The 27941-nt window shown below is 46.0% G+C and overlaps 1 protein-coding gene across 4 annotated transcripts in view; it reads left to right on the plus strand.

The window, feature by feature from the left end:
* STIM1 (stromal interaction molecule 1) overlaps positions 1 to 27941 on the plus strand; it is a 173770-nt gene that overhangs the window by 59512 nt on the left and 86317 nt on the right. For all 4 annotated transcript variants that reach the window (XM_045023808.1, XM_045023819.1, XM_045023826.1 and 1 more), the window contains one exon: positions 23953 to 24083. In XM_045023808.1, coding sequence (XP_044879743.1) covers positions 23953 to 24083 — 131 coding nt within the window. The remainder of the gene's footprint in view (positions 1 to 23952; positions 24084 to 27941) is intronic.

Consider the following 27941-nt stretch of genomic DNA (forward strand, 5'->3'; position numbering starts at 1 on the left):
ACTAAGGAAGTTGGTGAGCCAAACATACATTCCTCTTCCTGGCCATGTTCTATGAATAGTAAGATTTGTAGAGAGAGGGGAAAGAAAATATCTCTCTAATCTAAAAATGATTATCCTACTTTATTAGCAAGACAAGGTGGGTGAGGTGGTAATCTTTTATTAGACCAACTCCTATTAGTGAGGGAGATAAGCTTTCAATCTTACACAGAGGTCTTCTTCACGTCTGGGAAATGTACTGTTAGGGTATATCTATACTGAAAAATGCCCTGCTGGTCCGTGCCAACTGACTCAGGCGCATGGGGCTTGGGCTAAGGGACTGTTTAATTTTGGTGCAGACATTTGGGCTTTGTGCCAGAGCCCAAGCTCTAGGACTCTGTGAGGTGGAGGGGTCCCAGAGCTTGGGATGCAGCCAGAGCCCAACATCTGCACTGTAATTAAACCCCTTAGCCAAAGCCCCACAAGCCTGAGTCAGCTTGGATTAGCTGCGGGTGTCTAACTGCAGTGTAGACATACCCAGAATGTCCCGTCTGAGTGTACTTCCGAGACCTGAAGAAGAGCTGTGTGTAAGCTCATCTCTCTCACCAACAGAAGTTGGACCAATAAAAGATATTACCTCACGCACCTTCTCTCACTGATATCCTGTGACTAGCAAAGCTACAATAACATCTGCAGATCCTGCTTTATCATATTCTTGTGTGCGTGCACACACACACCCTTCTGCCTCATTGTGTCACAGTCCATTGGCTGAGCCAGTACAGAGCTGTTCAGTCATGCACAGAAGGAAAGAATTTTTCCTGTCAGCATGCTGTACAAGAACTAGAACAAAGTGTCACTCACTAATGACTTAATGACTCTCCCTGAAAACTTTTGGCCTCTCTGAGCTTATTCCTATATTTGGCAAGCTATTCACTGACCTTAATAGTTATTTTCTTATTCCCCTGCAGAAAGATAGTGTGCCCTGTATGTGGCTACTTCTGGATAATGACATCTTCACTGATAATGTGTGTGGTAGAGACTTCATCACTTGAGCAGCATGATTGTTCAAACCTTTAATGGGCTGAGCTAGGTTAGGCTTAGAGTGGGGTGGATTCTGTCATGTACTGTCTGAAAAAATACACGTTACTTAGTGGTGAATCAGGAATGAAGACCAAATTCAAGTTTTACTAATGGAAGAGAATTGCACTTGCCCTCATGTACTCCCAGACTTAGTGGACTCTTAAGAGAATCAAGCTGTCTTTCCCACACAATGATGTAAATCAGGAATAATTCCATAAAAGCAAGTGGACTCTCATCAGTATAAAACTGGTGTAAGTGAGAGGGGAATCAGGGCCAGAGCTTCCAGATGTTGGCTGTGGTCCCCCAGCTCCATGAAATGCACAGACAGAGTTTGAGTCACAAGTCTAAGGCTACGTCTACACTGCAGCTTATGCTGACATAATTTGTCACTTTGGGGGTGAATAAATTACTCTCAGAGCCATACAAGTTACACCGACATAAGCGCTCGTGTGCACAGCACTATGTTGGGAGAGCTTCCCCTGCCAACATAGCTTCTGCTGCTCATGGAGGTGGGTTTTTTATTCCGACAGAAGAGCTTTCTCCCATTAGCATAGAGCGTCTTCACCGTACGCAGTGCAGTGACGTAGCTGTATCAGTACAGCTTCAGCGCTGTGTGTATAGACATGGCCTAAGTTACGAAATCAGTACAACAGACCTTAGGGAAGGGAACTGTGATGGTTATGACCTAATAGAACCCCTGTGAGTTTGAATGCGAAGAGGTGTGGGCAGCTCGCAATAACCTTAGCATGTAGGTTTACGTAAACTGATCAGTCTCCCCATAGCAGCATGCACACCCACCCACCTCTTCTGTTGTTTGTTTGTTCTGCCAGAAAGACCAAAATCTAACGCTTCAGAATGCTGGGCTCTGTAGGCCTTACAGACTTAGGGCAAGTCTACACTTAAAATGCTACATCGGTGCAGCTGTACTGATGCCATTGCACTGCTGTAGTGCTCTAACGAAGACGCTCTAAGCCGAGGGGAGAGAGCTCTGCTGTCGGCACAGTTAATCCACCTCCCCCAGAGGCAGTAGCTATGTTGGCAGGAGAGCTCTCCTGCCAACACAGGCTGACTACGTGGGCGTTAGGTTGGTACAGTTATGTTGCTCAGGGCTGTGGATTTTTCACACCCCCAAGCGATGTAGTTATACTGATATATACTGTAGTGTAGACCAGACCTTAATTTACTCCTTTAGTGTGGTTTCTGTCATTCCGATTGCCCCTTCAACCTGTGCTCAATATCCAAATAAATGAGTTTATCTTTTGCTACATTTGACCTTTCTTCAAAACTCCAGTGTATTTAGTCTCCAAGGAAACAAACAGGTTTGCTTGTTTTATGGCGATAAATTGCTTAGGATGGATGCAACAATATAATGATCTTTGGAGCCCAGGGCATTGAATGCAGTAGCCCAGGACCGAAGGTACCCTATGATAACTTTTGACCAGTACTAGAAAACTTCCCTGGATACTGCACCTTATTGCAGGTGGAGGCTTGTGTGTTCCAGTGGCCCTGAGAGCTTATGTTGCAGGGGGTTTTAACTCCTGGAAGGGCCACCCAAGCTGGACAGGTCGGAGGGTAGGGACCAGATGAAAAGCAGTCCACTCATCCTCCAGGTTGAGGTTGAGCAATAGGCCAAAAAACTGTTCTTGTTTTAAAAAAAAACCCCAACAAAACAAGAAAAACACCACACCAAGAGAGCCTGTTCTGGCAAATAGCAGGATTGTCAGGGAGGGCAGAGCCTTGTTCGTGCCCTTAGCAATGTCTGACAGTGAGGGAAGCAGAGAGAAGGTGGGTGAGGTTAATATCTTTTATTGGACCAACGTGTGTTGGTGAGAGAGAGAAACTTTCGAGCCACACGAGCTCTTCTTCAGGATTCAGATGTGCTATAGGGCAGTACTCTAAGCTGGAGCTATTTTTAGTGTCAAGCTGAAGCTTGAACCCTAATGTAGAGGTGCAGACTCACCCCTGCGGCGCCTCTTGGTGACTTCCAGGAATTAGCTCATTCTAGCTCCGGAGCGCCCTGTGCAGGCCGGCGGTCCACCTGTCCTCTGGCCCCGTGTCCCTCCCTGGACCTGGTGCCCTTCTACCTGGGGTGCTGCCCCTTGGCAGTAACCCCACAGTCTTAGGTTCTCCCCTCCCCGGGGAACCCCCACCCACTCTCCCCACCTTGCCTCAGTGTATGGCTACTGCCAGTCATTGTCTAGCCCCACGCCCTGCAGTATCAGCCTGCTTATCACTGGCAAGGAGGGTTTGGACCTGCTGCCTTGGCCTACCCCTGGGCTGCCCTCTGCAACCCCCAGTACCTTTTAGCCCAATGCTAGGCCACAGCCTGGGTCTTTCCAGGCTGGAACTCCTCAGACTGTCCCCAGCCCTGCTTCACTCAGGTACTCTGTCCTTAGCTCCCTGCAGCCAGGCCCTTCTCCCTCTATAGCTAGAGAGAGACTGTTTGCTCCTGGCTTCCCTGGCCTCTTTATACAGGCCAGCTGTGGCCTGATTGGGGTGTGGCCCAGCTGCAGCCACTTCCCAATCAGCCCAGCTTAGCAGCTCCCAGCCACAACCTTCCCCCAGGGCTGTTTTAAGCCCTTCAGGGCAGGAGCACGGTAAGCACCCTGCTATACCTAATAATAATTTTTATTCTTGTAGAGTGTAGAGCAGAGTAGAGCAAGACCTTTCTGGATACTATGGCGATGGGTGCCAGTGAAAGAACAAAGTTAATCATCTTCCTCCTCCCCCCGAAACTACTTACCATTTTCTTCTGTCCTTGCCACTCCCTGGTGAGAATGCAGAGTTCCTCACGGCCTACTGCTGCTCTGTTCCTGACAATGTGATTGCAGATGCACTCCCTTCACACTCTATTTCTGTTACGTTCCATGCCACTTTCATTGCTGTGGTCACCACTGCTTATTTCCTCCCTTTGAAGTAAAGAAAAGTGTTCAGATCTTTAATTATAACACAACTTACTTAGTTTGGCTGAATTTAATGGAGCTTTGTCACAGGAGAATCTTTTGTTACTCTCCTTCTTAGGGCTGGTCTACACTAAGGGGAAAAATCGATATAAGATACGCAACTTCAGCTACGTGAATAACGTAGCTGAAGTCGAAGTATCTTATATCGATAACTTACCCGTCCTCACGGCGCGGGATCGATCTCCGGGGCTCTCCATATCGACGCCGCCACCGCCGTTCGCGGTGGTGGAGTTCCGGAATCGATATAAGCGCGTTCGGGGATCGATATATCGCGTCTAGATGAGACGCGATATATCGATCCCTGAAAAATCGATCGCTACCCGCCGATACGGCGGGTAGTGTAGACGTAGCCTTAGTTTGATGAAATGCAAATATCTATATCTTTGAAACCCTGTGGAAGCCAGTCTAGCTAGCAGCAGTTTTTACAGGGAACAGGGAGGGGAACTGCTTTTGTTTAGCAACTGAAACACATTTCGTTCTGACATCTGGGGCTATGTCTACACTACACAGCTTTTAACGACATGGCTGTGTTGCTACAGCTGTGTCGCTAAAAGTCATGCAGTGTAGCCACTGCCGACAAAAAACTCCCACCCCCAATGAGCGGCATTTGTGTTGTCGGCACTGGTGCTTGTCGTGGCAAAACTTTTGTCTTTTTGGGGGGTTAACACCTCTGAAAGACAAAAGTTTTGTCGTTCAGTTGTCCGTGTAGACATAGCCTAAGTCCTCTAGCATTTTGTAGCAGCTTTGCTGGGACTTGCGACACAGTCAGTTATCTGATCTTTCCTATCTACTGTTGTCTGGATTATTGAGCTTTCCAAGTTTTCCATAATATTAGGGGATGATTGCAAGAGTTACTAGCAACTTTACCCTCCTTGAGTAAAGGTAACAAGGTCGAGTGAATGTAATAACTTTATCTGGCTGCTTCTGCTATTAAAGAGCATTGCTTGAAGAGGCATTTATACTGACTGGAGGCCTCTTTAAAATTGTACTTTAAATCAGTATGCTCTGCACAGCCCAGAAGCGCTGAATTCAGTTCTTTTCAACAGAAAAGGAGAGGCGGGGAATCATCAGTTTGTCAGTCCAGGTGCCCAGGTTACTATGAACTACGCACACCTCCAATTATTCAAACTTACAGGGGTTCCATTCCCTCATACATAGGATGTTAAAATTTCACTAACTGCTCTGCTTGTAATGCTGCTTCACTTTGTCACCTTCGCAAACAATGGCTTAGCTACGAAGATTGAACAAAACTGTTTCCCTTTTCAGGATTTTTTTTTAAAATGCAACTTTGCAATTTTGTGCCCACTGCCCAAAGTAAACATTATGCAATCATTGGACCTGAACACAGTTCATATAAATATAAAATAGATATGGATGTGAGCATATTAGATACACAGGTTTGAGACTCTCTAATGGACTGCAACTGCTAACTTGGCTGTATATCATCCCTTCTGGTGGAAAAGCCTGTAGGAGGGGTTTCCCCCATCACTGAGCTGGTATGGGCAAAGTCTCTCTGGAAAAGCATGGGGAAGACCACCCCCAGATCTGGTGGATTGCTATGAGGTCCTGGCCCTCTGTGTAGGGGTCTTGAAATTTGGCTGGGAATTAAGAATCATAGAGAGGGAAGAAGCCAGACTGGTGCTGGAGGAAAAGATCTAAAGGCAACAGTTATAAATGGTGATCTAAGTGGGCTTAGCAGTGAAAAGGAGGAGGAGATTGGGTGGTAATTGTAAATGTAGATGCTGGTCAAGAGTGTTTTTATTTTTGATGGAGAGAGACCTTAGCATACTGTTACTGAGAGGGAGATGAGCCAGAGGAGGGGATGAGAGGGGGGACAAGGAACGTTAGTAACTGGGCATGGATCAAGTACGTGGCAGGGTTAGAGAAGAAAGCAATTGAGAAACCTCACTGTTGGTTACAATGAAGAATGAGGAGAGTGTATTGCAAGAGATGTGGGGACGGGAGGAGGGGAGAGAGAAAGGGGAAGTGACAGCAGATCTCTTTAAAAAAAAATCAAAAAAATCAGTGAGTTCTTGGGTGAAGAAGCTGTGGTGGGGGGGTAGCTTTTAGGAGGGAGTCAAAGGAGAGCTTTGAATGTTGCCCTGTGTTTTGAATGAAAAAGCCAGCAGTTTTTCAACTGTGTCACGCTACTGGCTCAGGAAGCCTCAACTAGGGAGGCAACCAGCCTGTTGGAAGGAAGTGGTTGGGTGGTTAGAATACTAGGAATACAGCTCATGAAGGGCTCAGTTCTGTAACCCCTTACTCACCTAGGGTAACACTTCCATGTGTAGTCCCATTGATGTCAGTGGAACAGCTTAAATGATTAAAGTGCCACTCAACATGAGTATGGGCTACAGAATCGGGCCCTGTGGGTTTTGCAGGCTTTCCTTCCGCTGGATAATGTTGAAAGATTTTGTTTACTGCTGCTGTTAGCTGGAGTTGCCTGAAGTGGCACTCTAGGCATCACTGCAACCTTTAAGCACAGGTTAGATAGTCTGACCTTCTATGCAGTGGCCTGATTTCTGTTTGTATTTAGTTGTTTTACACCATTGTAATTCAATTAACTTCAGTTTACTCCTAATTTACACCAGTGTGAGTGAGATCAGAATGGAGCCCACTGTGTTGAATTTGAGGAGGAAGCTGGCAAATGTACTGGAGAATTCCTAGAGGGGCACTGCAGAGCAGTTTACACTGCAATAAAAAACCTGTAGCCTGGAGCCTCAGAGCCCAGGTCAGCTGACTTAAATAGCAGGGCAGGTGTTTGGGCTCAATCTGGAGCCCGAGCTCCAAGACCCACCACCCTTTCTTGGTTTCAGAGCCTCGGCTCCAGCTCAAGCCCTAGCATCTGTGGGGCAACCTCTAGCCCCACAGCCCAAGATCTGTGAGCCTGAGTGAGTGACCCAGGCCAGCTGTGGCCATGCTGCATGTCTTTTCTTTTAATGGAGGTGTATGGTTAGGAGAGACTGGTTCACTGTTCTGATTATGGTGTGCAGCAGGGAAGTGAGGCTGCTAAAAAGAAAAGCTCTTTGGCCCAAAAAAGTGGCTGTTGCTCACGCTCGATTGGCTAAGGGCATCTGCCTGGAAATAAAGCACTTGATTTATGTACAGTATTAATGTTTAAATGAAACCTGTCACCCCTTTTAATAAACAATCCTCAAACTCCTGCTGTTTCTACCTCACTAATGAATGTACTTCCAAGAAGATTAACAGAAAGAACAGGACAAATTTCTCACGAGTCTGGAACAGCCACTTCATACAAAAATGAAACAATCTCTTGCAGCTTCTAATCTGATCTGGTTATTAAATTGCTGTGTTCAGGTGAGGACCAAAAATGATTTGCAGTGTCTGGTGTAACGATGAGGTGGCAAATGGAAGAACCCCCCTGAATTCCCTCCCAGTCACAGTACCCCAAACCAAGCGGCTGTGGAGGAGATGGCAATTCAACATAACGTAACAAGAATGTGCTGCTCCAGTGGTGCAAGCAACATACCTGCTTAAACACCTTTCAAGAGTGGGCTGATTCTCCATGTCACGGTTATTTTAGTAAAAGTCACGGACAGGGCAACAAGAAGAAATTCACAGGAGCTGACGCCTTTCTGTGACTTTTACTAAAAATAACGGGGGAGAGAGGGGGGTGGGGAGAAGGAATGATGTGGGGGACTGAGAGCCCCTGCCCCACCACCACAGGGGAGCACAGCCTCAACCATGCGATGGTGTGTGTGTGTGTGTGTGTGTGTGTGTGTGTGTACAGCCCCAACTGAGCCCAGCCACTGGGGGGCACGCAGCAGTGGCTCCAGCTCCAGCCAAAGGGACAGGGAGGGGGGGTGCACAGCCCTGCCTTCGGCTACAGCAACAGAGGATGGCGGGGGACAGAGGGATGTCCGGCACCAGTCGAAGCTGTGCGAGGATGAGACGGGCGGGGGGAGGAGGGGGAGGGAAGAGCGTCTGGCCCTGCCACTGACAGCTGAAGCCAAAGTCACGGAGGTCTGTGACCTCTATGACTAAATCTTATCCTTGGCCCTGATAAATCACTCAATGAACTTCACAATGAAAATGAAGCAGTGGGAATTTCTAGGACTGTGCAGAGACGGGGAGAATGACGTCCGTGCTTTCAGTATCACAGTCAATTGGGGTTTGGCTGTATGACTTTTCGGTATGAGGAGGATCAATTCATTACTCTGTCACTTTCAAAATAGCTATTTTGGCTCAGAAGACACTATTCCCTACTACAATACCATTAAAGGAAGGAACTTGTAGGAAAGAAATTGCAGGAATTTAAAAACAAATCAGTCATGGGGCTCTGATTGCTTGGGGGATACTGAGCCTTTCACTTCTAGATCGTTGGTCAGTGGTGATTTAGATGAGATTGTAACTGCCATCTGACAATATCCTGGTTTATGTGGAGTGATGTGGGGGCCTGTGTAAGTTCTAGGGCAAAGACGTCAGTGTGAACATAACCAGCACCAATTATCTTCCTTGCAGGTAGTTTTAGCAGCCAGACCCTGACTAATGTAGGGCAGGGAGCCTGAACACCCCTGAGAGTGGTCCCTCCAGCTCACTGTTGAGGCACATCTGCAGGGGTGTGTGGGAGAACCTGGCACTGTTCTTCACCTGTTCTGTGGGGCAAATGGAGAGCTTCTGTCTCCTGGCCCGTCCCTTTGATACATTTCAACAGTACTAAAAACACTTGAAGAAAAAGAAAACTGTAGTTGGTATGCCTGCATTGGGCAGTGCTCTTAGCACCTTGCCAGCTGCTGTGATCTACTGCCCTAGAGAATGGTCTTGTGCAGTGGCACTTTCCATTGGATGACTTCTGCAGTATGAAATTGGGCTCCAGTTACCACAGGGTGGGAAGGATTAGGGGAGAATTTTGTCTTGTTTCTTTGGCAGTGGTCCTAATCCTGGTCAATTTCAGCATTTTAAGAACCTGATCTTGATTGTCTTCTTGTTATAGCGACTAAAAAGTAGAGACAGACACCTATGAAGAGAAACAGGGTCAGAAAGTTTATTTTATTTTATTATTTTTTTAATTAAATAAACTTGTTTTCTTATGTAACAACACCTAAGGCTGTTAGAGTCCACCCTTGTCCCAGACCTGAAGAAGAGCTCTGTGTGGCTTGAAAGCTTCTCTCTCACCAACAGAAGATGGTCCAATAAAAGATATTACCTCACCCACCTTCCCTCTCTAATATCCTGGGACTGACTCCGCTGCAACTACACAGCATGCAGAGTCTACTCTTGTAATATCTGCATCCTTATTTCTGGTAGTCGGTGGGTATTGAAGATACTTAGGACCTTGGGGATTGAGTCTATTGTAATTTCCCTGTAGATACCCCTCTAAACTACCATTATTTAAAGCGTCGTATTAACCTCAAAATCACCAAAAATCTAAAGGAAGAAATGACAGGCTCTGGGAATGACTGCTGTATAATGAGAGGTGAAATCGTTGAGGCAGAGGCAGACCAAAGCAGACACAGTTTCCTTTGTGACTCTCGGTTGGAAATTCTGAGGTGAATTCTGTGAGAGTTGCTTTCTGACAGAGGTCATTATCCCCAGAGTGATCTTCGGGGGGGGGGATAAAATTTATAATACTTATCTTTCATGTTTGTTCTTCTAAAGTGCTCATCTTTCTTCATATAATCTCAGAGACAAGATTGCCTTCTCCCACCATTTAATGAAGTGTTTTATACATGGATAAGTATTTCAAGCTCAGACAGTCTTAACTTATTCTGCAGCCTCAGTGAGCTGCTCTTAGTTTATATAGCATAAGCAGAACTTCCCAATGAATTCCCTTGTCCCGTCATAGAGACACATCTAGTTATGGGTCCAGTTCTGCCACCCTTGCTCATGTTGTGTAGTTCTACATTCTGCCCATAGTCCCAACAGAATCAGCGATAATACCTTTGTCTTCCTCTGGTGGTCTGTTGGCAGGTGTAAATGTTACATTGCCTGAAAGCTGGCGATTACGTGGGTCTGGGTTTTGAAGCTCTTCAGATACAATTTCCCCTGACTTCTTACAAGTTTAAGTAAGTAATATGCTAAAATGCCCCATCCACAGTTCATTTGGGAAATTCATCCTGTAAAATTATAGTTGGTGTGTCGGGGTATGTTTCAGGTCCCTTTTCGACAGCTTTTGAATGTCAAATATGAAGTGACTAGTGGCTAATGGCGCTGCATGTAATATAGTATGCCTAGCTGTACAGGGTAAAGTGGTAGTTTAATAGTTTCTATTGTCAGTGGAAGGGCAGCATCATACTCATCACTTTGTGAAGGTTGTGTTCTGTAGTAACTAGAGCTGGAGACGTAATACAAGGATTCCTAGATCAGTGGTTCTCAACCAGGGGTACGTACACCCCTGTGGGTGCGCAGAGGTCTTCCCGGGGGTACATCAACTCATCTAGATATTTGCCTAGTTTTACAACAGGCTATATAAAAAGCACTAATGAAGTCAGTACAAACTAAAATTTCATACAGACGATGACTTGTTTGTACTGCTCTATATACTATCCACTGAAATGTAAGTATAATATTTATAGTCTAATTGATTTATTTTATAACTACATGGTAAAAATGAAAGTAAGCAATGTTTCAGTACTAGTGTGCTGTGACACTTCTGTATTTTTATGTCTGATTTTATAAGCAAGTAATTTTTTAGTGAGGTGTAACCTGGGGTTGCCCAAGACAAATCAGTCTCCTGAAAAGGGTCCAGTAGTCTGGAAAGGTTGAGAGCCACTGTCCTAGGTTATTTTCCCAGATCTCCCACTCATTGCTGTGTGATATTTTATATGTTACAAACCCTCAGCTTTAAAATAGGAATGGTCCCTCGCTCCCTCCCTACCTTACAAGACTCTTTTGTGGCTTTGTTGGTGTTCATAAATTGCTTTTAATGTTCTCAGCTGAAAGGCCCTGAAGAAAAGCAGAGTATTATTACTTCTATGGGGGACTGCTGAGGAGAGAGGATAAGCTGGTGCCACCTTGCTCAATTTAGTTAAACTCTTTAAAAGTCCTATTCTCAAAGGGAAGTTTATTTTCTGGATGCAGTTCCAGTATTAATAAACTGAGTTACATAAATCACAATTCTTAAAAGTGAACTAAGCTGCCATCTAATCCTATCGCAATGGCTGCCTTGATTATAATATTAAGTGCTGCTGGAGGCAATCAACTGTAATGGTATTAAGGCAGCTTTTCAAATGTTATTAGAGATAATAGGAACTCATGGATGAAAATTAAGAGAACCTGCAATTTAACAACCACTAAAAAATATCCCCCTTCAAAGCCATTTTCCCCAGGGAATAAATGAAAGTTCTGGAGTGAAATGTTTTGATGCCACTGATGGGTATCGTGAAAGCCGGCACTCTTAGTGCAGCAGGCCCTAATGTGTAGCGCAGAATCTGGAGCAGCTCTCTGGAGTACAGTACCTTTCGGGGACAATCTCAGGGCTATTGGAAACAGGACCTGAAGCTTCCTGAGCACTTCAGAGTGGAGAGAGAGGATGGCTTTGTGCTGTGGCACTTGTGGCATCTGGGTTTAGTGTCTGGATCTACTACAGATTCCTGTGGGATCCTGGGCAAATCACTTAATCTTTCTGAGCTCCCATTTTCCAACCGAGAAATGAAGATATGTCCTTATAAAGCGGCTGTGATAAATTCAGTAATGACTGCAAGGTGACTTTATGCTACAGTGACTGAGGACCCCACAAGTGCCTGCCTACAAACTACATTTCCTAAATTCAGGTGGTGTTTGGGCACCTTTCTCTAGCTTCTGGTGTATTCCAAACTGTAGAGCCTTCAGTACTCAGTGCCTCAGCTAGCAGAGCGCTTGTAATCCAGTGCAAATTGGATGCACATGTACTGTGCTGCAGAGGACATAAGTGTCTGTGCCCCAAATGGCTAATGAAGTGGCCAATACAACCTACAATACTGTTTGACTTTCATCTTCCTCCAAGGAGTAACACACTGCACAATCCCTTTACCCCTTATGTCACTTGCTGCATCGTGCTAAGGGCCACAGAGATTGTGTGGCCTGCATTGTGCAGGAGGTCAGACTAGATGATCATAACGGTCCCTTCTGACCTTAAAGTCTATGAGTCTATTAAAATAGACACTGTTTCAGCCTGTTTGCTGCTTGCGAGTGTAACCCACACACCTTCTGGGTGTGGTGTTCTGTCCCATCTAGTGGCACTGTGACCACTTAGAGAGAGTTCAATGAGTCTGCACTACAGCCTTAGCTGAGAGCCAGTTGGCTTTTAGCTCATGCGGTAGCGGCTCATGCACTAAGCTCCAGAGGCCCCAGGTTCGATCCCGCCCACTGACAACCCGTCTGTCAACATTACACGAGCAGACCCAGACCTGTCAGTCTCCAGCAGCAGGGAAATGCCCTGCCCCTGAAGTTCCATCTTGTATTATATGCCTCTCCTGTGGCCAGCGTCTCGTCCTGCCCTCCCCACTCCAGAGCTTTTCTGTGGGAAGATCCAAACTTTTATTTCAAAGTCCTATTTAAATTTGGCTCAGTAATGTGCCCGTCCAACTCCCAGCTGTGTCTCAGGCTGTGTTTGCCTGTCAGGGAGACTGTCCTGTCAGCTTTGCTTCCCCTTCTGTAGAGCCCTGCAAATCTGTAGATACCTGCTTCATATCTGTCAACCATGTTTGCGGATTGGGGCTCGGCTGTGGATGCAAATTTTGTATCCATGGAGGGCTCTACTCTTCTGTGGCGTTTGTGGTGGCTGGTGTTCCTGCAGGCTTCAGGGAGCGAGCTAGGCCAAGAAAGCCAAAGGCAAAAGGAAGGGCCTCGGTCTCCTGCTTTCACATTCTAAGTGGGCAGAGGGCAGTTCCCCCTTACAGCCCAGTCCAGGTGCATTTGCCTCAGCCGCCTCCTTTCTGGGCAGGACTGGGAAAGAACTGGCTCTGGGGCAAGCAGTCCCCCTCCCCCCTTCTCAGTCTCTGAGAGGATAAAGCCAGAAAGCAGCAAACCGGGTGGAAGATCAAGTCTGAATCCCTAGAGCTGCATCAGCAGCCACTCTTCTGACTGTGGAGCTCAGCTGCCGCTGCTCAGGCTGCAGCTGGAGGGAGGGAAATGGATGCAACACGGAGGTTGCCTACGTCAGAAAGAGCATTAAGGGACTTTTGGGCCCAGCTTCTGCCACCTCTGCAACAGGCCTGTGCTACTCACATCCCAGGCAGGGGCCTCCAGAGGAAATGCAAACCTATCTGGCCCATGATACCCTATAATAGGTATCTCCAATTATTATTATATTATTTATCTCCTAGAACTGGAAGGGACCTTGAAAGATCATCGAGTCCAGTCCCCTGCTTTCACTAGCAGGACCAAGAACCCTAATAATCGAAAGGGGTAAAACCACTGGGGAATCCAGTCTTGAACCCCAGTACTTTCCTTCCAGGACCCAGAAACCCTATTTTGGGAGAGAAAACCGTAAAGCCAACATCTTTGAGGGCTGGGAGATCACTAATCTCTCAAAAATATTTTTGGAGCAATGTCTGAGCCCAATTTCACTCCCTCCTCTGAGGCGGGATGGTAGAGACAAACTCTCAGAGAAGATATATATAAATAAAGTCAGCATCCGGTTCCCTTGCTCAGCTTCATGGAGTGCAGCATGGCAGATTAACAGAGAAAAAAACAAACAAACAAACAAGCCAAAGTGCTGTGCTGGTTCCTTGGGTTCAAGTTCATCCAAAAAGAAGAAATATTTTAAAAAAACAGGACTGCTTTCTCCTTAGCGGGGGAAGGCCAGCTGTCAAAATCAGTTTTGTGGGATCAAATCACATGTATAATAAAATACATCAAAATCAAACAAAATAAAAAACCCACCCAGAGGATTGACTGTTTCAGCCAGAGCACTCTGTTGAGTGATCATTGAACAGCTGATCATAGAATATCAGGGTTGGAAGGGACCTCAGGAGGTCATCTAGTCCAACCCCCTGCTCAAAGCAGGACCAATCCCCAAATATGTTAGAGATCTGTGACTGCCTGAGACAAGCCATAGCTGTTTATGCCTCCTCATGCTCCTTGGGAAGATACCATAATAGAGGAATGGCAATTTCTTGCCACACCTAAAAGACTAGCAAAGTGTTGAGTTGTCATCGCTTCTGGCCTTAAAGTCTGAGAACTCAACTGCTGCTATGGTCACCATGCCCTAGTTATTGGGCTGTTGTCCCTGGCTACTGCTGTGGATCCCCACACCCAAAGTACAGATCATTGTTCCTAGATACTGCTGCATTTTGCCATGCCTTGCTGCCACGACCACTTCTACCTCTTGCTTGTGGCAGCTGGCCATAGAGTGAGGAGAGGGAGAGCAACCCAAATGTGGGAGAACAAGCAGCCAGGAAGGGGCTCTTGGCTCCCCATATACTACTTTGTAACCTCGGTGGCCTCCATTTTGTAAGGCTGTAAGGCTCTCATCATGACCCAATCGAAATTTAACTTGGCATTGCTATCAAAGGTAAACATGGCTATTGTCCCTAGGGGCCAAGGTCTCACTGTTTCTAAAGGGATGATAATTTACTTGAAAGAGTGGCCACTGCACTATCTGCAGACAGCCAAGTCTGGGCAGTGTTACCTTTGGGCCTGAAAGCTCTCAGGTGGCATCAGACCACCACCACCAAAAATAAAGTAAAATTCTGCAGTGTCATTTGACCCTCTACCTAGCACCAGTACCTAGCCAGCAGTTCACTGTCAGATTCTTCTGTCTTCCTTCGCTCGCAGGACAGGAAGGATCTCAGAGAAGATCACTTGGACATTCTTCTCCTTCAGCGCCCTCTGAGTTCCCTGAAGTCATCTATAATCTGTAAGCTATCCCACAGTCCAGTGTCATTATGCGAATATATACCGTGACCATGGCCTGTTGACGTCAGAAGCCTGTCTAATCTTAGAGTGATGTCTCATGTTTTAGCTCTGAGAAGAAAATACACCGTTCTGCTGTCTGCCTGTCCCTTGCAGAACATTCATCCATTCTTCTTAGTACAAAATCCTCAACAAGGATTGTATGGCTTCCTTTGATGGTTGAAGCTTGATTTTTTTTCTTATGGATTGTGCTGAGAAGCCATCCACCGGTGTGTCCCCCACACCTCTTCATGCCATTTGATCTTCAGAGATATCTTCCACAGTTTCCACACACAGGACCTGACATTGATTGGAAACTTTTAGCTGAGTGGAATTACTCCTAGTCCTCTTCTCACAACCTGCCCATCCATGTCTGCCTCCAGCTGTGTAGAATGCTGCCATATCCTCTTGTCTCTGATGGTTATGAATGACCAAGTGTGACATTCCATTCCTTGCAGGAGCACCCTGTAATCCTCATGTTCCTCATTTATATATTATTGTGATCTTGCATATAAAGCAGGCCGTGTGAGGTATGAGTGGAAAGCTTATGAACTGCTTCAAGTCATTTTTCTGTCCATATATGTATATCATTAATGCATATGAAGGTATGAGAATTGTGTAGTATGGTTATCACTAAAACATGCTGTAAGTTGGGGAAACAGCCAGATATTCTCTCCCCAGAGGTAACAGCAAGGAAAATAACCAATGCCCAGATTGGGTATCAAACAACCCATCAACAGCCATTGTCCAGCAGGGGGGCTACAATTCAATGACTCACCCGCATGAGGCCACACCAAGGGAATTGCTCAACCTTGCCTGGAGATTCAGCAGTGCCTCCAGACATGCCTGGACTTGTGTTCTCCAAGCACATGGAACTCAAGGCATAAAACAGAACAGAGCAGGCCCATGCTTCGGCTTTCTCCTGCCCCCACTCATGCTGCAAGCAACAAGGATGCTGAGAAGACTTAAGTGGAGGAGACTGACCCAGATTTCAAGGGTGAAATCTGTGTGCTATGAACTGCAGTTTCCAGTGGGGTGAGAAAAACTGGTCAATCTAGATGTTGCCCAGTCTAATAGGGTTGAGAGTTTAGACTGCCTGCTTAGATTTTATTTTATTTTGGTAACTTACTCTGACTTTTTGCGTATCACTTAATATCACTTAAAAATCTACCTTTTATAGTCAATAAATTTGTTTAACTGTTTAACTTTAGCAGTGAGTTTGCCTAAAGTGTGTGGCAAATGTGCTCAGGTTTGCAAAGGCTGGTGTATGTTCTCTTTCCATTGGTGAAGTGGCGAACCAGTTAATAAATCTGCACTGCTCGTCTTGAGCAGTGCAAGACAGTATATTCCTGAGGTACAGTGCTGGGAGCTGGGGGGAATTGGCTCTGGTGCCTTTCCCTGTGTGATTCATGAGGGTCTCTGGGAGCATTCATGCAATCTAGCTGGGTGTGGGGCCAGGGCCGCCCAGAGGATTCTGGGGGCTTGGGGCAAAGCAATTTTGGGGGCCCCTTCCATAAAAAAAGTTGCAATACTATAGAATCCTGTATTCTATGGGGGGCCCCTGTGGGGCCCTGGGAAAAAATAAACATTTAAAAACCTTCCGTATCTCAGCACAAACCCAGTTTTGAGAAAACTTCTTTTCAAGTCACCTTTACAAGGTATCACTGGTTCTCAGCATCAGCTAGTGCTAAAAGGCACTAAAGCTCATTAAAAGGGTTGGACAAATAGTTTCCGTCAAAACTTTTTTTGGATCAAAAACTAGGGGTTTTTAAAAAGTGGGAAAAAATCACAGACAATGTCTCCTTTCCTTCAAAATTTGTTGTGGTTTTTTTAATTGAAAAGCTGAAATTAGTCTGCCAAAACCTGAACATGGTTTGGGGTTTCAGAAGTGTGTGGCCAAATATTTGCTGCTTGCTGGGTTTGATTGTTTAAAGAAACAATAAAAAAATTCCGCTTAAAAAAAATCCAAAACTTTTGAACCACCTCAGCTTGTGACCAAACGCCTGAGCCCATCCAGTCAGAGACTTTTCCAGGTTTCTGATACTCTGCTGGCTTCCTTGACTCACATCTGTCTCCATAACTTTGAGTTCATTTAGGTTAGAACATAAGAACTTACTGACAGTGGCCAATGCCAGGTGCCCCAGAGGGAGTGAACCTAACAGGCAATGATCAAGTGATCTCTCTCCTGCCATCCACCCCCACCCTCTGACAAACAGAGGCCAGGGACACCATTCCTTACCCATCCTGGCTAATAGCCATTAATGGACTTAACCACCATGCATTTATCTGTGTCCTAGAGACTGGCTCCGTGGGGTCCCTCACAAACTGACAGACCCCCAAATGCCCACGATCCAACCCGCCCTTCCCCTGACCACCCCCCCAGAACCTCTGCCCCCTCCCTGTCCCCTGACTGTCCCCGGGACTCCCTGCCCCTTATCCAACCGCCCTGGTCCCTTGTTGAGCTGTGTGGAGAAGGATATTCTATTTTGCAGAGGATTTCAATAGGGAGGATGGAGCCCTGGATTCTGAGCCACTCTGGCAGGTGAGTTGTTAGGAGCCAAGCAGGTGACCTGGCAGAAAACCAGGCAGGTTTAACTGAAACCAAACCAACTCCACAAAACACTTGTATTTCAACAAATGCTAAACTTCAAAGAAACACTTCACCGGAATATTTCTGACCAGCGCTAGGTCCTAGGACTGGGTGCGTTGCTGTGTTTAAACTCCAAATGCTTGATCCATTCTGCTCCATTCCACAAGCAAAGTATTTGATCTTGAGAAGTATTTTATGAGCCCCAGGGTTGAGTCATCTCTGGCAGCCATGCTTTATCACATGCAGAGAGTAAATGTCTGCAGTGGCAGGGAAAAGCACCTCAGCTTTGGTTTGGATTTGGAATATTAAGAGAGCCCCCAGAAAGAAAGCATGGGTTTGTGGTTCAGGAGCTGGTTTGGAGTTTGTGCGATGTGTGCTCAATACTGGCTGTCACAGACGTTCTGACTAACCTGAAGCAAGTCATTTTATAGCCCAGGCCTCAGTTCCCCACCTCTAAAATGGAAATAAATCTTTCCTTGTTGGTCTTGTCCATTCAGATAAGAAATGTTGTGGGGCAGGGTGTCTGTACAGTGCCTAGCATCGTGGGGCCCTGATCTTACCTGAGCTCTCTAGGTTCTGTTGCAATATTAATAATCCCCCAAGATCGCACTCCTGTGCACCAGCTGGTCCTGGGTCTCAAGAGGTGAAAAGGCAAGTCCAGCAACCTCCATGGCTATCTAGTCCTTATATCTTTTCATACCAAATTTCAAGGCAGAGAAATCCTATTAACACCCTCATTAAAACCTTGATTATGATGGAAACACTGACTGGGCATCAGCTACATTGGTGCAAACTTCAACCGTGTAACTATAGTACAGAGGTAAAAGGACTCTTCAGTCCCCGGGACTCCCTGCTCCTTATCCAACCCCTCCCCCCCCCCCCCCAGCCCTGGCCGCTTACCCCCTCTCCCGGAGCCTCAGCACGCGCGTCCAGGAGTGTCCCTGGACAGTGCTGCAGCCACGTGCCCCGAGCTCCTCCCCGCTCAGAGCCGCGTGGTAAGGGGGCGGGGCTGTGAGCTCCAGTGGGACCAGAGCTCCTGCCGCTCAGCCCGGAGCTCGCAGCTCCGCCCCCTCATGCGGCTCTGAGCGGGGAGGAGCTCAGGCCCCGCCAGGGGCACGCGGCTGCAGCACTGTCCAGGGACGCTCCTGGACACGCGTGCTGAGGTGCCGGGGGGATGTCAGGGGCGGGGGGCGAGCCTTAGCCCTTCTCGTGGGGGCCCCTGTGGGGCCTGGGGCAAATTGCCCCACTTGCCCCCCCCGGGCGGCCCTGTGTGGGGCTCCACATGTGGTTGTGCTGAGTGATAACAGCACCTGGAGGGGTTTGCTGCTGGTCACTAGCAAGGCATTGGGAGATACAGCCCAGGCTGGAGAGAGTTCAGGGGGGCACAGTGGTCCCAGAGTCCCAGGCTGCACCCCGGAGATCCCGTCACACCAAGTATCATTTATTATTTTGTCTCTTTCTCATTCCTGGATGGCCAGTTTCTTCCTTGAATCTGGGGTAGTGATGCTTCCTGAGGCGGGTTATCCAAGAGCTCTTCAGCTTTTCTGGTGGTTGGTAGGATCTGTACTTTTGTCCTTCCAATCTAAGAATCTTTTCTTCCAGCAGTTCCTCCACGAGGACTCTAATGAGAGCGTCTAAGCAAAAAGGTCAAGTCTCTGTATTATAATGTTCTCAATACGGTCAAGAAAAAGGAAGTTTTGTAGCAACCCTGACATTAAACGCTTCCTTAGATCAGCTATCCAGATTCCAACCCACAATGTTTGGAATCTCATTCTGCTCCTTACTGCACTACCCTAATTGAACCCCTGTGGCTAGTATTGTTACAGTTCTTATCCATTAAAGCAGACTTCCTGAGAACTACTGTTGCCAGTTGGATGAGTTTATGAAGTTGGGAGCATTCTCTGAGGAGGCCCATTCAGACATGCAGTCCTCACATCTGTCATAGCACTCACTTGCAAAGTAAATTCAAGAAACGTTCTTTTTCTGTCAAGCATGAAAGTCTAATCTGTAGGAGCACTGATAACTTCAGGGCAGAGAAGTCATGTCTCCTGTATTGAGACCAGCTAGATGGCCATGTAGCCATAAATTCACCAAATTCTACATATTGGTCATCTAATCATTAGCAAATGCCATTTTTCGGCAGAAGCCTTTTCCAGGCCTCAGCGTACAGGATATATAATTTACCTCATTTTGGTTGTCCATATTTAAAGGATGATCCAGCTTCCCACCCTGGATGCACAGTGCTGTGAAAATCCCATTGTTAAGGCTCTGTAGACCCTAGCTCCATTTAGAACAGAAAAAAAAATTGTTTTGCCTGAAAATTTCCTTTCCTTGAGTAATAGGGTCCATAGATCTGGCCCATCTCAGAGACAAATGGATCATCCAGAATAGAGAGAGGAATTGATATCCAAATATTCAGGTTTATTTTGTTAGGGAGACGTATCCCTGTGCTCTGCATTAGGAGAAATTGTTGTGATTTCACTTTAAAGTATAGTTAACACAATCTGTAATTTAGAAAAGTAGAATGGAATCATACCTGCAATGGACATTGTCTTGATTGATGGGAACTTCAGGGGTGGGGCACTCCTGTATTGCTAATGACTGACAGATCTGGTTCTGCCTCCAAGTTGTTAAATAGGCTGAAATACCCCTTGTAACAGATCTGTAGACCTTATTACTCAAAGAAAGGAAACTTGTAGGTAAGCACGAATACATTTTCCTATTCAGATGTCTTACCATGTTTGACCAAAGCTAACATTGTCAGCTAAGACCTTGTCTACCCTAGGAGAGTTTTGCTGGTATAGTTGTACTAATATAGTTATGCTAGCAAAATCCTTTAGGGTGGATGCACTTAATTGGTATAAAACGGCTTATAGCAGGGCTTTTACCAGTGTAGCTATCTTGGTAAAATATCACACCATCTAACTGACAGAGCTATGTTGGTAAATTTCTAAGTGTAGACCACTCCTAAATTTCAGGGAAACGACATTTACATCTGAAGCCTACCTGTGGACATCTTTTTTTTTATTAAGTTAAATTCCATGGGGGCATTTCCTGTTCCCAGAGGAAGGTCAGTATTCAGGAGGCCCTGTTCCAGAAGGAGCTGACAGAGCCCACAGCACTAGGAAATCAAGAAAACTAGACCAGTATTCCATATTTAGACATCAGAGTATAAATGGGACCGGATACTTAACCATGATAATTGTAGCTTATATGCGCAGGGCTTAGCTGCTTATCTAATTTGGGAAGACCTTTTCTCATGGTATATTGGCAGGGGCCTTGGGGATTTTTATTTTTTCTCTGCGGCACTGAGTTGGGAGAGGGGGTCATCTGTTAGGATCTGCTGGGCATATCGCCCATTGCCTGATTTCCTGTGGTTGCAGGGGTTGGGTTATGGGAGATGGAAACTGGTGCTTTCCATCTTCTGTTCTATGTTTATATTACACACTAACATACTGGAATTAGATCAGTATCAATGTGAGATGTCCTGTTCCAGCACTAGTGCCATAACTACAGCCAGGATTTTAAATGGGCCATCCCTGTGTAAAACTACATACATTTGTCAGGCCTTCAAAACACAACAGTGATGATGATATGAGAACTTGGACTCGTAGGTTGATACTCGGTGAGACGCTGAAAGTGTAATTGGAGAACCTAGCTCTAGGTGCTTTTGAGAGAGAATGTTGTATGCAAAGTCTGAAATTGGAAAGCATACATTTATTTATTGTAGACAAACATTAAAATGAAACTCTGGGTCCTCTGCTCTTGTAACTGAAATTGAAAAAAGTTTGTGGTCCTTCATCTCTTGGTTGTTAAGCCTCAAGGTAATAGCATCCTGTTTATAAGGCTGGTACCAAGCCACACCTGGGGAGTGTGCAGATACAAGCCAACATCTAACAGAGATCAGAAGTTAAAGGTACACCCACAAGGAAAACTGCTGCTCCCCTGCATGGTAGTGCAGCTGTCGTTTCTCAGTGATGAATATTTTGGGATGAGTGACATTTATGGCTGTAGTTGCATTAGGTTCAGAAACTTTGGCAGCTGTATTTCCTGTACATTACAAGTGACCATTCAATTCTATGTGACCCAGTCATCTGCCTTTATCTGATAGAGGCACCTTTATTTCCAGTAAACGGTTAGTGATCATATGGTGCTGTACATGACTCATACGCAATAATAACTTACCCAGGCACCTGTATTCTGAAAAAAGTGCCAGTGCTCATACATCTCTCAGACTCACCCATCCTATTTTATCTTCCATGCTCACTTAAAGCGCACTCACCTGTATTTCTTGCCTGTCTCACTATGGCATTTGATCGGCTAATATGCTGCCTGCAGTACCAAATGCTGTCATGCCAGGCGTTGGGGCACCGGTAGCAGCTGAGAGAATTGTAGTCAGTGTTTGCTTGGGGAAATTACGTGCACCCGATACTTTATTTGTGTTTTAAACAGTCTGGAGAGAGAGGAGTGGGAAACCTGGAGAGTAAGTCTGGGTGTGGGTGGGACTAGGCCAGGAGCACAGGGTCATTTGAAATCTGATAGCAGCTGCAGTGGTTTTTTTCATAAGGATGTAAGAATGGCCACACTGGGTCAGACCAGTGGTCTGTCTAGCTAGTTATCCTGCCTTCTGACAGGGTCTGGTCCCAGATGATTCAGAGGGAATGAACAGAACAGGGCAATGATGGAGTGATCCATCCCCTGTCATCCAGTGCCAGTTTCTGGCAGTCAGAGGTTTAGGGACACTGCCACCATGGGGTTGCCTCCCTGATCATCTTGGCTAATAGCCGTCAATGGACCTATCCTCCAGGAACTTATGTAATTCTTTTTTGAACCCAGTTAGACTTTTGGCCTTCACACCATTCTCTGGCAATGAGTTCCACAGGTTGAGTGAAGCAGTACTTCCTATGTCTTCTCTTTTCTAAGCTAAAAGTCCCAGTCTTTTTAATATAGAAGCTGTTCTGTACCTTTTCCTGGCTGGTGTTAGCTGTATGTGGCTAGAGGTCTGTGCTGGTAGCAGAGGGCTTCTAGGGTGGATCTGTCATGAAGATTGCAGCAGCCAAGGTATCTGTGAAAGCTAACGGGGGCAAGTAAAACTAATAATGAAACATTTAAAAACAATTGGTGTGAATTTAGTGCTTTCAAAAGATTTCAGATTGACAGACCAAGAGACATAAATCTCACTTCAGTCCATACTTAGGCCCTCCCTGATCCAGCCAATCATTTAATTAAACATGTACTTAACTTTTTAAGCATATGCGTAGTCTCATTTCCTCTGGGTTTTTAGGTATCAAGTTGATAGATGCCTTAATAAATGCCAATTTATCCTCAGAAAAGATACGGTTCATATGGCAGCAGTGCAAGATCCCTCTGCTGCCAGGGTGCCTGTTTTGTTTTAGAAGGACCATCATGAAGTCAGAGGGGAATTCCATCTCCAAGGCCCTTTTGGGTATGTCTATGCTGCAGTTAGACACCTGCGGCTGCCCCAGGCCAGCTGATTCGGGCTTGGGCTAAGGGGCTCTGGGATCCTCCCACCTCGCAAGGGCCTCTATGTCTACTCCACAATTAAACGACTTCTTAGCCTGAGTCAGCTGGCACAGGCCAGCCGTGGGTTTTTAGACACATCCTTTGTTCCTTAGCCATTCTGCTAAGACTCAATCGGAATGCCAGTTCTAGTGGTGGGCTTTGTGATTTCATGTAGTCCTCAGAACTGCCATCAGAGGGTAAAAACGTTCAGTCAGTAGCAACCTGGAATGAATGCGATCTTAGGTACCTGCTAGGTGAAAGGCTCTTCGTGCCATTAACAAATTCCTATCCGAAAGCCTCTAAAATTTCCTGTAAGCATGACACCTGTGTTTTTGAATCAGCATTCTCTACTTTTTAAGGATGAGGCACAATTTAAGGTGTTGGTTTATAAATATAAAGCTCTAAATGGCCTATCCCATATTTAATGGAAATACCATCTTTTTATTGAATAATTTATATGTATAAAACAAAATGAATAAAATAAATTTAACTAACCCCACAAAATGTCCTGTGGCTAAGCACTACCGTAATATACATAATAATGTCCTAATGACACACACTAAGCCTATATGAGAAATGAATCCCACTAAATACATACTAAAACCAATGCAGAAATCCTTCCCCCAGGCTTAAACTGATAGGTACATTATTGGGGAAAACAGTCTCTGGCCTCTTGTGGAGAAGGCCCTGCCTCCCATGCACTCAAGCTGATCAGCATTTCCAGCGCTACTGCAGGAGCTCGTCCCTAAGATAGATTGGCCCAGGTTAGGCCCTGACCCATTCTTTTTTGTCAGGATTTGTGGCTATCATAGAGACCAGCTAGTCTTACTTTATGTTTGTGGGTCTGGAACACTAAAGTATCCCGGTGTATTCCTGCCCCAAACACTTTTCTTGCTTTTCCAAATGCAAGATGCGGAGCGAGAGAGTGAGATGGAAATTCTTGTGGTGGGGGCTACCTAATGCCAGTGTTTTCTCCCCGAACAGAGTTCTGTCGAATTGATGAGCCCTTGTGCCACATCGAAGATGAGCAGCTCAGCTTTGAAGCTGTCTGCAATATCCACAAGCAGATGGATGACGACGCCAATGGCAACGTGGATGTAGAGGAGAGCGATGAGGTTAGTTCACAGCTACTTCTCTTTCTTTCTCCCTCCTGTCCTTCCTCCCCTTCATGCCTTCCTCTTTAGGAGGGCAGCTCTACTTCGGATAATACTGTGTCGAGGTGGCCAAGATCAGCCGATAACATTTTCCAGAGTAGTTGTTGGCTGCCTTCATCTTCAGCCTGCACAGACTGAAGCTCCCAGAATTCAATAATGAGAGACCACTCAGTGCCCTGAATTGAAGGGACACAGAGATGTGGCTTGCCGAAGGTCAGGAGAACCTAAGTATCATGACTCCGCAATCCAGTACCTTATCCATTAGGCCACACTACCCCCCAGCGTGATACAAGCGCTGCCCACTAGACGAGCGATCTCACTCAAATCACCACGAGGGCCACATGAGGACTAGTACATTGGCCTGAGGGCTGTATCCCTGACACCTTTTCATACAAAGATACAAAAGCCCCCCCTCTGCCCCTATTCCTGCCCCCACTCCACCCCTTCCATGAGGCCCCACCCCTGCCCCGCCATTTCCCACCGCTTCCCTGCTCCCATTCCAACCCCCGCCCCAACTCCTCCCCCTCCCTGCCGCATTCAAACCCCTTCCCCAAATCCCCACCCCGGCCCTGCTTTTTCCCCACCTCCTCCCCTGAGCATGCCGCGTCACCGCTCCTCCCCCATCCCTCTTTGAAAGTCCTAAGTGCTGGGAGGTAGGCGGAGGAGTGGGGATGTGGCGCGCTCAGGGGGTGGGAGGCGGAGGGGTGAGGGGAGCTTGGCTGCCGGTGGAGTTGGCACCTATGGTGGGCCACAGGAAATAACTCCACGGGGCACGTGTTTGAGACCCCTGCACTAGACCCTGGTACCTCCTCGAGGCAATACAGCAGAGTTGAGCTCTGTGTCGTAAATGGGACAGTTGGATCCTTTTAAAAGAAATTACAAAAGTGTAATCTGCAATTTCTGCATTGTGAAGTGAAGCCTTTGTTTTCTCCATTGTGACTGGTTTGGTCGGTTTACTGTGATGTTAGCTGTTGTATAGTGCTCTGCCTGCTGAAAGCTCTCTACTAACATTGGACTGACTAATCCTCCCAACCACGAGTCTCTGCCCCACCTCACCCCCCACCACCCCAGTATGATCCCCGTTTTGCAGATAAGGAAGTGGAGCCCCAGGGAATTTAAATACTGGCCTGAGCCCACACAGTAAATCCATGTGTCACACAAGCCCATAATAATGAAGCAGCTCTTCTTTTTAAAAATATTTGCCGCAAAGAAAAGGCTCATCAGTCCAAAATGTGAAACCGTGTCACTTCAGAGCCAGCGTCTGCCCTCCTCGCTTGATGGGGCAAGTTGTTTGTTCTGTCACTACAGAGCTCTTCTCTCTTTGTCTCAGTTTCACTGCCCAGACTGATCAGAGCTCCCATCTGGATTCTCCGTCACTGTGAGGAAAACATTTTGTACAGTCCCTTTCCCTGTCTCAGATGACTTTTTATAAACTCTGGAGTTCTAATCCTGGCTCTGCCGCTGACTCATGGTATGGGCTTGGGTCAGTCAGTTCACTTGTCTGCCTCAGTTTCCCCATGTGTAAAATGGGGACAATTCCCATGTTGAAAGAGTTGAGGATTACTTAGTGGCTTTTGTATAGCACTTTGAATGTGCTAGATGACATTATATAAACGCTATGTAAAGTATTGTTAATCTACAAATTAGTTTGCATAATTAGTTTTCAGGTTCTGATGCAAGAATCTGTCTTGTGTGTTCTTTGTATTGTCACTTTACTCTGGCCTCTATGTGCTACTGAAATACAAATAATTAATATTATTATACTCCCTGTGGACTCCTTTCTGGATGGTTTTCTGAGCCTTCCCAACCCCTGGCTTGGCTGTATATTGAAGTTGCCACCATTACTACTGTCTAGTTTTAAAACACTTTAATATCCAACCTTTTCAATCTGTTCAGATAACTAAATATGTCATCCAAGCCCTCTTCATCTCTTGTCCTGATTATGAATCGCTGCTTCCAGTCCATTCAAAATGCAGCTGCTAAGATCATATTCCTTACCCATAGACCTGACCACATCGCCCTCCACTGGCTTCTCTTCTCCATGATGTCAAATACTTCTTGTCCTCACCTTCAAGGCTCTCCCTAAATCTGGCCTCCGGGCTTCGCTGACCCTGGTGTCATGTTGCAGGCCGCTCTTTCCACTCCTTCAGTGACATCAATCTTGTTGCCTCGTTTGTCTGTTTCTTGCACAGTTGTCCTTGTGGTTTTTTCCATGCTGCACTTACACCGTGATTGCCCTCTCAGAACTAATCTGCAAGACCATCTCCCACTCCAGGTCCCTCTTTAAGACCCACTTCTGCTATGATACTAAAAGAAATTAGCCAATTAATATAGTTACTTAAAGCAGATACGATAGAAAACACACACACTCAAACAACTTTAGGCAGATAAGTCTTCCTTATTGCGTTATGCCACAGACTAGCCCTCATTCGTAAGTCTACCCTCTTTTTGAAGTTTCCTGCCATCTTCTCCCCAGGCCTGTGCTGTGATAACTGTTTAGTTATCCTTCCATTCCGTCACGTCTCATATTTAGTTTGTAAGCTGCTTGGGGCAGGACTCATGTCTTCCATGGTATTTTCTGGGCTGTTTCTTCCTGGGAATTTTGTAGTGCCGTCACAGCCTTCTTGAAACAGGCCATTAGAAAATAAATATATAGAAAAAAATGACTCTCCCCAATGTACATAGGAGAATATTTCCTTATTATGGATAAAAATTGATTTTTCTCTTGGAAATTATAAAAGCTTTGTATTTCAGCCAACTGAAACAGCTAATTTTCAATGGGTTGCCCACCTACAACTTGGCTGTGAATTAAAACTCAGCTAAAAGATGAGAAATTACAGCATCCTCTAGTCCACTAGACTGTCTTCCTCAAATTCTCCATCTGTTCTGCTCAACTGTAGGGCAGTCACAGCCTCAGCAGCTCTGCCATAAAGAATTTGTCTTTGTCATCATGTTTTCTGTGGCTTGATGAAAGAGGAGAACACCAGAAGCCATCAGAGGCATAGACTTAGTTCTCAATTTGAGGCCCAATTGCACATTCCTGCCTGCTGCGACAACTGTTGGAAATAAGCCTAAATCCTCCCCTCACGCTCTTGTACCAAGGGCTGCTAATGGTGCAGGGTTAGTTTGATTGTCTATCTCCTTCCCTTCTCTCTCTCTCTGCCTATTGCCTGGGGAACAGGATTTGCAGACCATTGACCTTTCATATGTCAAGAAGATGACTGCTCAACAGCTGTAAGAGAGGAAAGTCAGCCTTTGTGATGCAGAGCCATGTCGTTCTAGTATTTAAAGGTCCCTTGCGCGTCACTGAAGCTGTGAGAAGGGTTTTACCCCATGCTTTCCTCTGCCAGATACATGCAGCTCTGACATGGTGGGTTATAGGTCAGACGCTGAAGTTTGCTACTTGGATGACTTCTCTGAGAAACCCACAACGGATTAGTAAAGCTTTCTCAAAGCCTGGAAGTTAATTGTAACATGCAAAGGCAGATTTTCAGTAGGAATGTAGCTGTATGCTTCTTGCAAATAAATCTGGGACTCTGATATATATATATATATATATATATATATATATATATATAGATAGATAGATATATAGATATAGATATAGATTTTTTTAAAGTGGGGGTGGGGTAGCTCTGCAACATGCCCAGATGGGGCGCAAACACAGGCTTTGTCGGGATGGGTTATCAGAGACAAGCCCCCTTCATTGGGAATGACCTACACCAGATTTGCAAATCTCACCTCAGGTATCCCAGCTGATCTCATCTGGTGAAGTAAAGCACAGAGAGAGAACAGCATCTCTCATACCCAGGACCCAAC

This window comes from Mauremys mutica, chromosome 1, assembly GCF_020497125.1.
Source record: "Mauremys mutica isolate MM-2020 ecotype Southern chromosome 1, ASM2049712v1, whole genome shotgun sequence".
In the NCBI taxonomy this organism is placed as follows: Eukaryota; Metazoa; Chordata; order Testudines; family Geoemydidae; genus Mauremys; species Mauremys mutica.